The sequence below is a fragment of the Diceros bicornis genome, chromosome 15 (assembly GCF_020826845.1).
Source record: "Diceros bicornis minor isolate mBicDic1 chromosome 15, mDicBic1.mat.cur, whole genome shotgun sequence".
Taxonomy (NCBI): domain Eukaryota; kingdom Metazoa; phylum Chordata; class Mammalia; order Perissodactyla; family Rhinocerotidae; genus Diceros; species Diceros bicornis.
Genome location: NC_080754.1, coordinates 38,298,895 through 38,311,769, shown reverse-complemented (window position 1 = coordinate 38,311,769; position 12,875 = coordinate 38,298,895). Strand labels below are relative to the sequence as shown.

Below are 12,875 nucleotides of genomic sequence, written 5' to 3'. Positions count from 1 at the left end.
TAAGGCACACAAAAACCAGCACCCAGATGTTTATAGCAGCTCTATTCAAAATTGTCCTACAGAACAATTAAAACTATCTCTATTTGCAGATGACCTGATCCTGTATATAGAAAATCCTATGGAATCTTCTAATGCTTCTGCTTTGAAGCAACCAAGATGTCCTTCAGTAGATGAATGGATAAACTGTGGTATGTTTAAAAAATGGAATATTATTCAGTGCTAAAAGGAAATGAGCTATCAAGCCATGAAAAGACATGGAGGAAGCTTAAATGTTTACTACTAAGTGAAAGAAGCCAATCTAAAAAGGTTCCATAAAGTATGATTCCAACTATATGAAATTCTAGAAAAGGCGAAACTATGGAGACAGTAAAAAGACAGTGATTGCCAGGGGTTGGAGGGAGGAAGGGATGAATAGGCAGAGCACAGAGGATTTTTAGGGCAGTGAAACTATTCCATGATCCTATAATGGTAGATACATGTCATCATGCATTTGTCAAAACCCATAGAAAGTACAACACCAACAGTGAACCTTAATGCATAAACTATGGACTTTGGGTGACAATGATTTGTCATTGTAGGTTCTTCAATTGTAACAAATGTACCACTCTGGTACCAGATTTTGATAGTAGGGGAGGCTGTGCATATGTAGGGGCAGGGAGTATATGTGAAATCTCTGTACTTACTGCTCAATTTTGCTGTGAACCTTAAAATGCTCTAAAAAATAGTTTATTTAAGGGGCCGGCCCTGTGGCCTAGTGGTTAAGTGCGCACGCTCCACTACTGGCGGCCCAGGTTCGGATCCCGGGCACGAACCGACACACCACTTGTCGGGCCATGCTGAGGCGGTGTCCCACATACAGGAACCAGAAGGATGTGCAACTATAACATACAACTATCTACTGGGGCTTTGGGGAGAAAAAGGGAAAAAAAGGAGGAGGATTGGCAATAGATGTTAGCTCAGGGCCGGTCTTTCTCAGCAAAAAGAGGAGGATTGGCCTTGATGTTAGCTCAGGGCTGATCTTCCTCACACACACAAAAAATAGTTTTTTTGATCTTCCTCAAAAAAAAAAAAAAAAAAAGTTTATTTAAAGGGGAAAAAAATGTATAAGGGATCTGAATAGACATTTCTCAAAATAGATATACACATTGCGAATACGCACGTGAAAGATACTTGACATCATTAATCACTGCAGAATTGCAAATCAAAACCATAATGAGATATTACATAATGCCCACTAGAATGGCTGTAATAAAAAAGACAGACATGGATGAATGGATAAACTAAATGTGATATATATATACAATGGAGTATTATTCAGCCTTAAAAAGGAAGGAAATCCTTCTTGAGGACATTATGCTAGGTGAAATAAGCCAGTCACAAAAAGACAAATACTGTATGATTCCACTTACATGAGCTATCTAAAGTAGTCAAATTCATAGAAACAGTAGAATGGTGGTTGCTGGGGGCTAAGGGGAGGAGGAAATAGGAGTTGTTGTTTAATGAGTATAGAGTTTCAGTTTTGCAAGATGAAAAAGTTCTGGAGAGCTGTTTCACAACAATGTGAATATACTTAACACTACTGAACTGTACGCTTAAAAATGATTAAGGTGGGGCTGGCCCCATGGCTTAGAGGTTAAGTGCGTGCGCTCCAGGTGCTGGCGGCCCGGGTTCGGATCCCGGGCGCGCACTGACGCACCGCTTCTCCGGCCATGCTGAAGCCGCGTCCCACATACAGCAACTAGAAGGATGTGCAGCTGTGACATACAACTATCTACTGGGCTTTGGGGGAAAAAAATAAATAAATAAAATTATTTAAAAAAATGATTAAGGTGGTAAATCTTATGTGCTTTTTGTCATAGTTAAAAAGAAAAAATTTTTTGAGAAAGAGAGACAATAATAGCTTTGGCAAAGATGTGGAGAAATTGGAACGCGCACACAGTGCTGGTGGGAATGTCAAATGGTATATCCCCTCTGGAAAGCCTTTTGGCAGGCAGTTCATCAAAAGGTTAAGCAGAGTTATGACCCAGCAATTCCAGTCTTACATATATACCCAAGAGATATGAAAACATATAGCCACACAAAAACTTGTATATATATGTTCATAGCAGCATTATTCATGAGAGCCAAAAAGTGGAAACAACCCAAATGTCCATCAACTGATGAATAGACAAATAAAATGTGCTATGTGTGAGCAGAGTGGTGCAGTGCAAGTGTGCTGGGCTCATAACACAGAGGTCAGTGGATTGAAATAAAATGTGATCTATACATACAATGGAATATAATTCGCCATAGAAAGGAATGAGGTACGGATACATACTACAACATGGATGATTCTTTTTTTTTTTTTTTTGTGAGGAAGATCAGCTCTGAGCTAACATCCATGCCAATCCTCCTCTTTTTCCTGAGGAAGACTGGCCCTGAGCTAACATCTATTGCCAATCCTCCTCCTTTTTTTCCCTTTTTCTCCCCAAAGCCCCAGTAGATAGTTGTATGTCATAGCTGCACATCCTTCTAGTTGCTGTATGTGGGACACCGCCTCAGCATGGCCCGACAAGCGGTGCATCGGTGCGCGCCTGGGATCCGAACCTGGACTGCCAGTAGTTGAGCACATGCACTTAACCGCCAAGCCACAGGGCTGGCTCCAGATGATTCTTGAAAACGTTATGCTAAGCAAAAAAAGCCAGACACAAAAGGCCACATATTGTATGAATCCATTTATATGACATGCCCAGGATAGGTAAATCCACAGAGACAGAAAGCAGGTTATCGGTTGACAGGGGCTGGGGAAGAGAGAGGAATGGGGAATGAAATAATGGGGATGAAAATGTTCTGGAATTAGAAGGTAGTGATGGTTGCACATTTTGTAAACTACTAAAAACCACAGAATTATAAACTTTAAAAGGATAATTTTATGGTATGTGAATTATATCTCATTTTTTTTAAGAAGGTTAAAAAAAAAGAAGAAATACATCTAAAACGTGGACACAGGGAGAGTCACCAGGCAGATAATATCCTTGAATATGACTCCATTTGTACCTATAGTCTGGTAAGACTGGATAAACTCAGGGTACATACTGTACTATTATTTCATTTTTCTTAAATTGTAAAAATACTAAATACTAAAATGTTAAAGTTTACCTTGCAAAAAGAGAAAAGTAGCCATAATCTCACCACGTACTAGAACAATTGTTTCCTTTTTCCCCATATGTTCTCTGATTGATGATGACTTTTTCCCAAACATGACTAAAATAAGAATGACTAAACTTGACTAAAAAGCTACTACATTCCTTGGGCTAAAGCCTCCCAGTAGGTAGCAATACGTTTTTCGAAAAGAAGATTAGCATGGAGAATCTTGTCAAACAAGGCTCTACCTGTCTGGATTAAGGAAACTACTCCCAGCTCTGGCGCTCTTACCTTCTGAAAAGATACCAAATTATATGAAAATTCTGTTTGAAAATTTCATCGTGTCATTTGCATTTCCAAGAATAAAGCCATTTTTTTAATAACTGGAAAAAAAAAAGATAAGGTCTCTGTCTTTTTTTTTTTTTTGCTGAGGGAGACCAGCTCTGAGCTAACATCTATTGCCAATCCTCCTCCTTTTTTCCCCCAAAGCCCCAGTGGATAGTTGTATGTCATACTTGCACATCCTTCTAGTTGCTGCTGGGACGCAGCCTCAGCATGGCCAGAGAGGCGACGCGTCGGTGCGTGCCCGGGATCCGAACCCGGGGCTGCCAGCAGCAGAGCACGCACACTTAACCGCTAAGCCACGGGGCCCGCCCCAAGGTCTCTGTCTTAATCAAGAAACAAACCTTTAAATTGAGGAATTCCTAGTTCGGAGAAATTCACTATGTAACATTAAAACTTCTAAGACACAGCTAAAGCAAATATGTAACCAATTATTGGCATGCATACCCAAACTTTGCTAGGTGAGCACTCCTCATTGTATAACTGCACAATCTCCCCTGCTATTTCTTAGAGTCTCCAGATGAGGTCTCTGCCCAGCTTCCTCACTGAAGGTCGCAGCCTATAAAACTACCTGCAGCTGGTTCCTCAAGATGTGCTCGCTCCCTAGCCATGTCCTCCTTGAAAATGCTGCCCCACTGTGGGTTTGGGGACGTTGGTGCTGAAGGGAGTGTGATATTGGCCAAACTACTTGACCTCCTAAGCCTCAGTTTCTTCATACGTAAAATAGTAGTGGTGATACCACCCAGTCGGGTTTTAGTGAGAATTGCATTAGCCAATGTGTATGATGTGCTTAGTTCGATAAACTAAGGCTGTTATTACTATGATCCAAGGATACATTAAAAAAAGTCACCTCCTGGGCCGGCCCCGTGGCGTAGTGGTTAAGTGCGTGTGCTCCACTGCTGGCGGCCCGGGTTCAGATCCCCGGCGCGCACCGACGCACCGCTTCTCCGGCCATGCTGAGGCCGCGTCCCACATACAGCAACTAGAAGGATGTGCAGCTACGACATACAACTATCTACTGGGGCTTTGGGGGGAAAAATAAATAAATAAAATTATAAAAAAAAAAAAGTCACCTCCAAACCACCCACCCACCCCTTCTCTATTTATCTACAAGGTGAGTTCATAAGGCGATTGCCAGTTTCAGATAACATTCTGCTTGGTCTTCTATGGGTGAGACCAAGAGACCATCCAAGTGCCTCGTAGATAATAGGACCCAGGAAACATTTCCTGAGTAAAGAATAAAATGAGCCTCAAATTCCTTTGCTTAAAGAAAAGAGTTTTGAGGATTTTTTTCCTGATTATTAAAGTAACAGATGAAAATTTTTAAAAATTATTTTAAAACAATATATATATACCACATCATAGAAAATTGAAAAGTAAAGAAAAAAGCATTCATATTCCTACCTCCCAAGGGGCCATCTAGCATATTTTGGCATGTTTCTTTTTCATTTTTCTTACATTGTTGAGCTAATATTATACTTTATATAATTTGATATCCTGTATTTTTTTACTTAGCACATTATAAGCATTTCATTTAATGTTTCATAAATAATTTCAATGGATGAATAATATTTTATTATATGGGAATATTTAATTAACTATTTCCCCATCAATATATTTTTAGGGTGTTTCCAATTTTCTATTGCAAACTACATTTTCTGAGTTTCAGAAACATACATATATGTTTACATACATGTATATTGTGAGCTCATAAAAGAATAGAAACATGTGTGGGTGGGTGGGTGCCTTTGGGCACAGGATTGCTGGGATGGGGCAAAGATTTGCACTTGTATGTTACATACTTCCGTACTGTTTAAATCCTTTACTGCAAGCAAGGATGACTTTTGTAATTAAATGTTTAAGCAAAGGGAGAGAGGAAGGGAAGGGAGGGAGGGAGGAAGGGAAGGGAGAGAGGGAGGGAGGGAGGGAGGAAGGAGAGGAAATCCTTGCACCAATTCGATTTGTAAAGAGCCTGGCAGATCAAAAGCCACTAAGTAATATGTCTCCTTATTGTCTTCTCTCTTTTGTAGAACAAAGAAAAGTACAGACCCATAAATAAGAAAGTAGGTGCATTCGGGATTTAATTTCTCTGAACAAAAAGAAGTAGTAAACTGCAGACTATCCCAGCCCAACTTACTGATCGATTTTGGATTCTGTACTGTTTCCAGCTTTGTCTTTCAGTTTGATTGTAATGGACCCTCTTCTTATGTTCTTGTTCCAAGTTATAATATCCACAAAGTAATGATATACTGCAAAACAGGGAGAGAACACGGTAAGAGAGACATTCTCAACTGCTCCCCTGAATGGTCAGTTGCTAAAAACCCTACCTCCCTAACAACTGAGTCTCTTTTCCTCTTCTTCTCTAGTTGCGCTGCAAAGATCCAGGGCAGAACTTTCTAATATTCCTTTCTATTCTCTTTGTTAAAGGTGGCCTGAGTGATGGCAGAATTCAATGGCACCAAGTCGCCATGTTCAGGCATCATAGTTGGATCAACGTTCCTACCTTACTGACTGAGGTTACATGGCCTACTGCTGAGTATGACTGTGTCACTTCAATCTCAGCCCATGTTACAATAAACCAACCAGGTGGCCGTGTAGAGACCCTCCACGGCTGACAAGTTCTTCCGAAATCTGGGCCACGTCCACCAGCCTACCCAGCCTCCCTCAGCTCTTCCCTAGTCATGCCACACCACCTGTACCACTGCACTGCCAAACTCTCTTTTGCTCCTGGGCCCTCCTCCTACTTGGACACTCTTACTTTGCCCCCTTTGCCAAGTCATCCTTCAGGTTTCAGCTTAATGTCCCTTCCTCCAGGAGGCCTTCACTGACCCTCAGACTAAGTCAGGTCTCCCTCTTGGAGTTCTTATCATGCTCTGGTATTCTCCCATCATTACTCAGCACACTTTATTGTATTTACAAAATGCAATAAAAAATGATATTCAAAAAAGTGGTAAGTGTATGGGTACATCTATACAAATATTGCCTGAGTAATGTCTTGTGGAGTTAAAAAAAAATTAAACTAGGGGCCGGCCCAGTGGTGTAGTGGTTAAGTTCGTGCGCTCCACTTCGGCGTCCTGGGGTTCGTAGGTTCAGATCCTGGGCGCACACCTATACACCACTGGTCAAGCCATACTGTGGCGGTGTCCACATACAAAATAGAGGAAGATGGCCACAGATGTTAGCTCAGGAACAATCTTCCTCAAGCAAAAAGAGGAAGATTGGCAACAGATGTTAGCTCAGGGTCAATCTTCCTCACCAAAAAAAAAAAAAAAAAATTAAACTAAAATACACTACAAAAATAACTGGGAAGGAATGATTATTCCTTTTTGTAATCCCAGCAGTAAAACCTTATAGGCACCCAATAAATTCCCACTGAATAAATGAGAGCACATGATGTCTTCAGAGAACTATTCTTCCTCCCTACTCTTTGGTCAAGGATGCTTTGGGAAGATGGGGATCCCACCATGATAGTCAGATTTGCCATCTCTTGGTCAGACTTGCGGAGAAGGGGAAAGAGGCTCAGGGAGATGATGGTCCCACAAAGGAACAAGGTCAGCCCTGGAGTGGCCATTTCATGGCCCATTATTGCTCAGGGGTTTGCCCTATTTGGACTGGGCAGACACCAAACCCGGGCTGGCACATATAGCTCCAATGGAGGAGGGAAATCCAGTGATCTGCAACCTCTTTTAGAAGTGTTTCTCCCAAGAAAAGTGAAAAGGGGAGCAAGATTGCAGACATACATCTGGCCGGGAAAATTCATACTTGCTTCCCAGGGCATCTTATCATCTGCTGCCCCGTTTAGCTTCCATCTGCTGTACTGAACCTCTCATTGTCTTCAGAAGGTCATCATGGTTGTTTTGGAGCTGGAACTGACTTATATGTGTGACTGACACCTGATTTTTCCTAGCCCCAATCTCATGTCTCTTGGAAATCAAGCAATTTTCTGGAAGATCTTAGTGATTAGAAGGGCCATCCAGTGACACTAACAACTATGATTTGTTGAGATTTTTAATCCTTATAACCCAGAAGACAGGCATTATCATCCCCATTTTACCTAGCAGACATTGAGACTCAGAGAAGTTAAATGTCTTAACCAAAGTCACACAGCTATTAAGTGGTGGAGTCAGGATTTGACCTAGGTCCTTCCCACTCCAAAATCCATGCTTCACCATGGCCTTCATTTGCCAAGAAGTAGCCAGAAAGCTGAGACTCAGCCATTCCACAAATAGAAGGGATGGGCAAAAGCAAACAACCATATTCACCACTCACTGCAGAACGGTTTCTCCTCAGCAGTGTCAAAGAATGCTTTCGTCATAGGAGGATCTTGCTCCCTTAAATAGTCTTTCCAATTATCAGCATAATAGCCTATAAAACAAGTTGGAGAAGTGTCACATTAACATGTGTCATATAAATGTAAAAGCAATCGGGGAAGTAGTGAGAACAGCTAGTTTGATTCCACCACCACCAAGATAATCTCTTTGGTATCCATCCCACGGTGAGGAGCTGCAGGGCCACCAGGGCAGTGCCTCCCCAGCACCCACCATACCTTGCTCACTACCCGATGCCTAAGAACTGGGGCTTGCTTAAGGACCCTATGGTGGCTTTTCTCCCTTTCTACTGATGTTACATCACCCAGCCCTGGTTCTCAGTAGCAGGGCTGGGGGAATGAGGAGTGGCACACACTGGGTGGACTAAAAATAGGGCAGATATTTTTCAGTAATATATTCATTTTATAGGTTAAAATAGATTCAGGTTTATACCTAGAATAGCATCACTCTTGCAAAGTGATGTGCTTTCTTTTTTTTTTTATAATTTGTTTTATTTATTTATTTTCTCCCCCAAAGCCCCAGTAGATAGTTGTATGTCATAGCTGCACATCCTTCTAGTCGCTGTATGTGGGACGCGGCCTCAGCACGGCCGGAGAAGCGGTGTGTCGGTGCGCGCCCGGGATCCAAACCCGGGCCGCCAGCAGCAGAGCGCATGCACTTAACCGCTAAGCCACAGGGCCAGCCCTGATGTGCTTTCTTAAAGAACTACTATTGATGGGCCGGCCCGGTGGCACAAGCGGTTAAGTGCGCGCGCTCCGCTGCGGCGGCCCGGGGTTCGCTGGTTCGGATCCCGGGCGCGCACCGACGCACTGCTTGGTAGGCCATGCTGTGGCGGCGTCCCATATAAGGTGGAGGAAGATAGGCACAGATGTTAGCCCAGGGCCGTCTTCCTCAGCAAAAAAAAGAGGAGGATTGGCGGATGTTAGCTCAAGGCTGATCTCCTCACAAAAAAAAAAAAAAAAAAAAAAGAACTACTATTGGGCCCCTAAATTGCACAGAACCTGGGCTTGCCATGTGATTAGGTCAACAAGCAGGGGAATGTCCTCCTTCATGTCTGTGCCTGCAGGAATGAGGTCGAGTGCCATCAGTGGGGCCTCTCTCCTCCATCCCCACTCCTAGAGAATGGCCTCCACATTCTGATTTAATCAATCTGGAGTGGGACCCAGGCATTGGAATTTTTTAAAAGCTCCCTAGATGATTCTAGTGCACAATCAAGGTTGAGAACCCCTTGTCTATGGCATGCCCTGATATTAACTCGAGTTTTTCCCTGGGGAACAATTAGAAAATTCTCATGACCATCCAGTATCAAAGTCCTCACCACCTGGAATATTTCTACTAATCTTTAGCAAATATCCAAGGAGCCTCCACAGTATCCATTACCCCATCCCACCCCCAAGATGTGCACACGAGAGCCAGCGTGTGGTGTGAGGGCATTTGCAGACACAACTTGCTGGAAGGGACCACCATGCAAGACTCATTTGACAGGAGAGTCTCCGGACTCACTATGACCCTCCCTCAGCAGAGAGGTTGTGTGCACGGAGTGGGTGTTCTGTCCCCATGGGAACAGGCTACATAGGTGACTGTGCCCTGGGTGGGCTTGGAAACTCTTCTGAAACCTTCTTTTCCATGCTAGACTAGAGTGTCGGGGAGATTGCACTACCTTCTGTATGAAATTCTATACAGACTACTTTTCTCACACTTTATTATTAGGAGACCCCAGAATACGTCATAGAACAAATTGGCTAGAAAAAGCTGACTAAATAAATTTTTTAAAAACACACAATTTTCAGGCCCATTTTTAGAGAGTAAAATGGTGCTAGGATTCTACCAAAAATTAGCTCTTCGTTAATCAGAGGAGGGAACTGCTTGTTGGACTTACCCAGAAGTGGACAGGACTCCTTTTGTGGCATGTCACACTTGACACACTTGCCATTCCTGTAATCCCGGTAGGAGTCACAGGGATATGCAGTGATAGCACAGTTCTCTCTCAGGGAAGAAAGGTACAGGTACACGGACCTCTGGTGGTCACACTTAAAATACTGCAGTCCTTGGTTATAAGGGAAATGATTAAAGAGTAGAGCAGTTGTAGCATTTAATAATAGTGCCTCACATATTGTGCACACACACAACTTATCGTCTGTCTCCTATATGCCAGGCGCTGTGCTGACAGCTTCAGTGTATTTGATTCCATTTCATCCTTATAAAGACCTATAGATCAGGATTCATGCTGGCAAGTGGCAGGAGAAAAGAAGATAGGCATGATTATCCCCATTTTACTTAGCAGGACATTGAGACTCAGAGAGGTTAAATGACTTGATCAAGGTCACACAGCTATTATGTGGTAGAATCCAGATTCGACCTATGTCCTTTGTCAGTGAAAAGGAGGAAAAAAATTCAATGGTAGTCAGATATTCCCCAGAGGTTTTCAGCAGAAGGCAGGCATGTTCAAACTAGTCAAGACATCAGAGAAAGAAGGCATTGGGGAGTAATTGGTAAGGAGGGCAAGCAGAGGAGATAGCTTTGAAAAAGGATGGGGGATGCCTCCACCCAGGGTCAGAAGGGAACATCAATGTAGAGACCAACCTTGTGAACTAAGATGAGGATAGGTAAAAGGTGGGTCCTTGATCTAGGTACAAAAGTCAAATCTAGCTCACCTTTAAGAGGTGAGGGTTTATAGTGGGGAGATATTTGGACTAGAAGCATGAGAAGTGATCGTAGGGAGTCAGCAAGAGATAAACATGAAGATTCTCCGGCATTATTGAGGGTCATGGAAAAGTTAGAAAATTTACCTGGAGTCAATCAACAAGGTTCCATGACTTCTCCAGAATGTTCCCAAGCAAAGGTGGGGGCTGACATGGTAGAGACCTAAGGGCCTGGGAGTGCACAGGACATTCATGAGAGCAGCCAAATGGCAGGGGCTCCATTTCTGCTACAGGGTGAAGGGTCAAGTGAGAGGGGCTCAGCAATGGCAGGTGGCACTGGAAGCCATGAATGGGCAAGAAGAGGTGAGAGGCAAGTTCATTCTTAGTGGGTGCCATGTGGTGTGATGGTGAGAGAAGAGGCTGATCAGGAACGGAGACGGGCGTCAGAAGAGCTGGAGATGATGGAGCACTGCAGCACAGAATATCAGAGAGGTTGTCAAAATCTGGATGGGCCAGATGATGAAGTCATTCAGAAAAAGGAACTGGGTCCCAAAGATGGGTTATCAAAGGAGGTAAGGATCTGATTAGGAAACTGTGAACCCCACGAAAAGAGGAGTTATGATTGTGAGCTAGTGGTTTGGAAAGGGCTGGAGTCAGATCAACATTTCCTCTTCCTCCAGAGTCTACTTACGCCCATAGAAGAGATCAGTGAAGGACACAGAGGCATAAACTGGGGCAAGAGAGGAGAAACAGGGGGCTGGTGTGGGGCCAAGGTGGACTGGAGTAAAGTCTGACAAGTCAATATTTACTTATTTTTCCTGGAACTTTCACTTGTAGAAACAATGAAGTCAATAACAATACAGAGGATGTCCTTTATAAGCAAAGCACATAATCTTTGGCTGCTCATGGATGCAATTACGCTACATCACACAGGCTAGGATTTGAACATGCACCATTTATGGTACATATGGTTGGCCCTACTTATGCCATTTCATCTGCATCATTGTCAAACACTACATCATCCCCATGGGCCCATATACAGCTACTGTTTTGTAACAAGATCATCTTTTTCTAGAATTATTTCCATGATTGTTTAGCTCTCTCTAGCAATGGTGAAATACAGATTAGATTCAAAGCACTTAGGGATGTGTTTTTTTTTAATTCTGCCCCCCCCACCCACACATTTATGTTACCCTCCAACTACCCATTTTTGTTTTGTGAATTTTTTCTCCCTATAAAAGTAATATATGCTCTTTTATAAAATACAAAATAATAGGAAATAATAACGCAAAAATCACCTAGAAGTCCAATATCCAGAGATCACCACTAATAATTACTTGGAGCATTTATGTTTAGTCTTTTTTTCTATATTTACACATTTACAAATACACATTTTAAAAAAATTGAGGTATACTGTATAGTTTTGTGTCTTTTTCACATAACATCATATTGTAAGCACCTTCATTAATCTGAAAATATGATTTTTAACAATTATATTCCTTTGTGTGGGTGTACCATAGTCACTTAATAATTTTCCTAGGTTAGATATTTAGATTATTTCTAAAAATTTAACTATTATAAATAATGCTGTGTTGATATCTTTGCACTCTGATTTTTGTCTACATTTTCCATTATTTCTCTAGAAGAGATTTCCAGATGTGGAATTTTAGGTCAAAAACACACTTTTTCAGGAGAGAGAAATAATTCATGATAGCTTAAAAGCTATTAAAATCATATGGTTATGGTTTTTAAAAGTAGTATATTTGAGTAATAATTTTTTTTTCCCCTCCCCAAAGCCCCAGTAGGTAGTTGTATGTCATAGTTGCACATCCTTCTAGTTGCTGTATGTGGGACGCGGCCTCAGCATGGCCGGACAAACAGTGCATCGGTGCGCGCCCGGGATCCGAACCCGGGCCGCCAGTAGCAGAGCGTGCTCAATTAACCACTAAGCCACAGGGCCGGCCCTGAGTAATAATTTTTAATTTATAATTTATATTTATACCGTCTCTATCTTCTCAGGAGATTTGTTTTCTATTAAAAACCATTCCACATAGAATAATATCAGATTTTTAAAATATGCCTTTTTTAAACCACTATTTTACAAAATATAAAGTATCTGTACTGCACTTACCTCCAAATATTGTTTTGGGGCAACCAGGTTGATCCAATCCTCCATTTGGGTAGAAGTCTATGTTTCCTAACGGTTCCTTGTAGCCCAGAGCTAAAAGAGAATATACTACGCTTCTATACTGCTTTGAACTTTTCACATCTCATAGCTCATTTGCCTACAGGATATAGGCAGGGATTGTATTATTATTGTTGTTGTTGTTATTATACCTATATAAATATTTTGCCCAAAGTTATCCAGCTAGTTAGAAAGCAATGATTTCCAACTAGGAGACCATGAAGATAGTAATGGAATTTATTTCCAATATTTCTA

At 42.0% G+C, this 12,875-nt stretch overlaps 1 protein-coding gene across 2 annotated transcripts in view; it reads right to left on the bottom strand.

Annotated features, from left to right (window-relative positions):
- LIPH (lipase H) overlaps window positions 1–12,875 on the bottom strand; it is a 48,575-nt gene that overhangs the window by 11,037 nt on the left and 24,663 nt on the right. Inside the window, exons 5-8 of one of the 2 annotated variants that reach the window (XM_058556177.1) lie at window positions 12,567–12,656; window positions 9,673–9,840; window positions 7,735–7,830; window positions 5,603–5,714 (exon numbers count right to left, since the gene is read on the bottom strand). In XM_058556177.1, coding sequence (XP_058412160.1) covers window positions 5,603–5,714; window positions 7,735–7,830; window positions 9,673–9,840; window positions 12,567–12,656 — 466 coding nt within the window. Of the gene's footprint in view, window positions 1–5,602; window positions 5,715–7,727; window positions 7,831–9,672; window positions 9,841–12,566; window positions 12,657–12,875 lie in introns of both variants that reach the window. The other variant, XM_058556178.1, reaches the window with a different exon arrangement.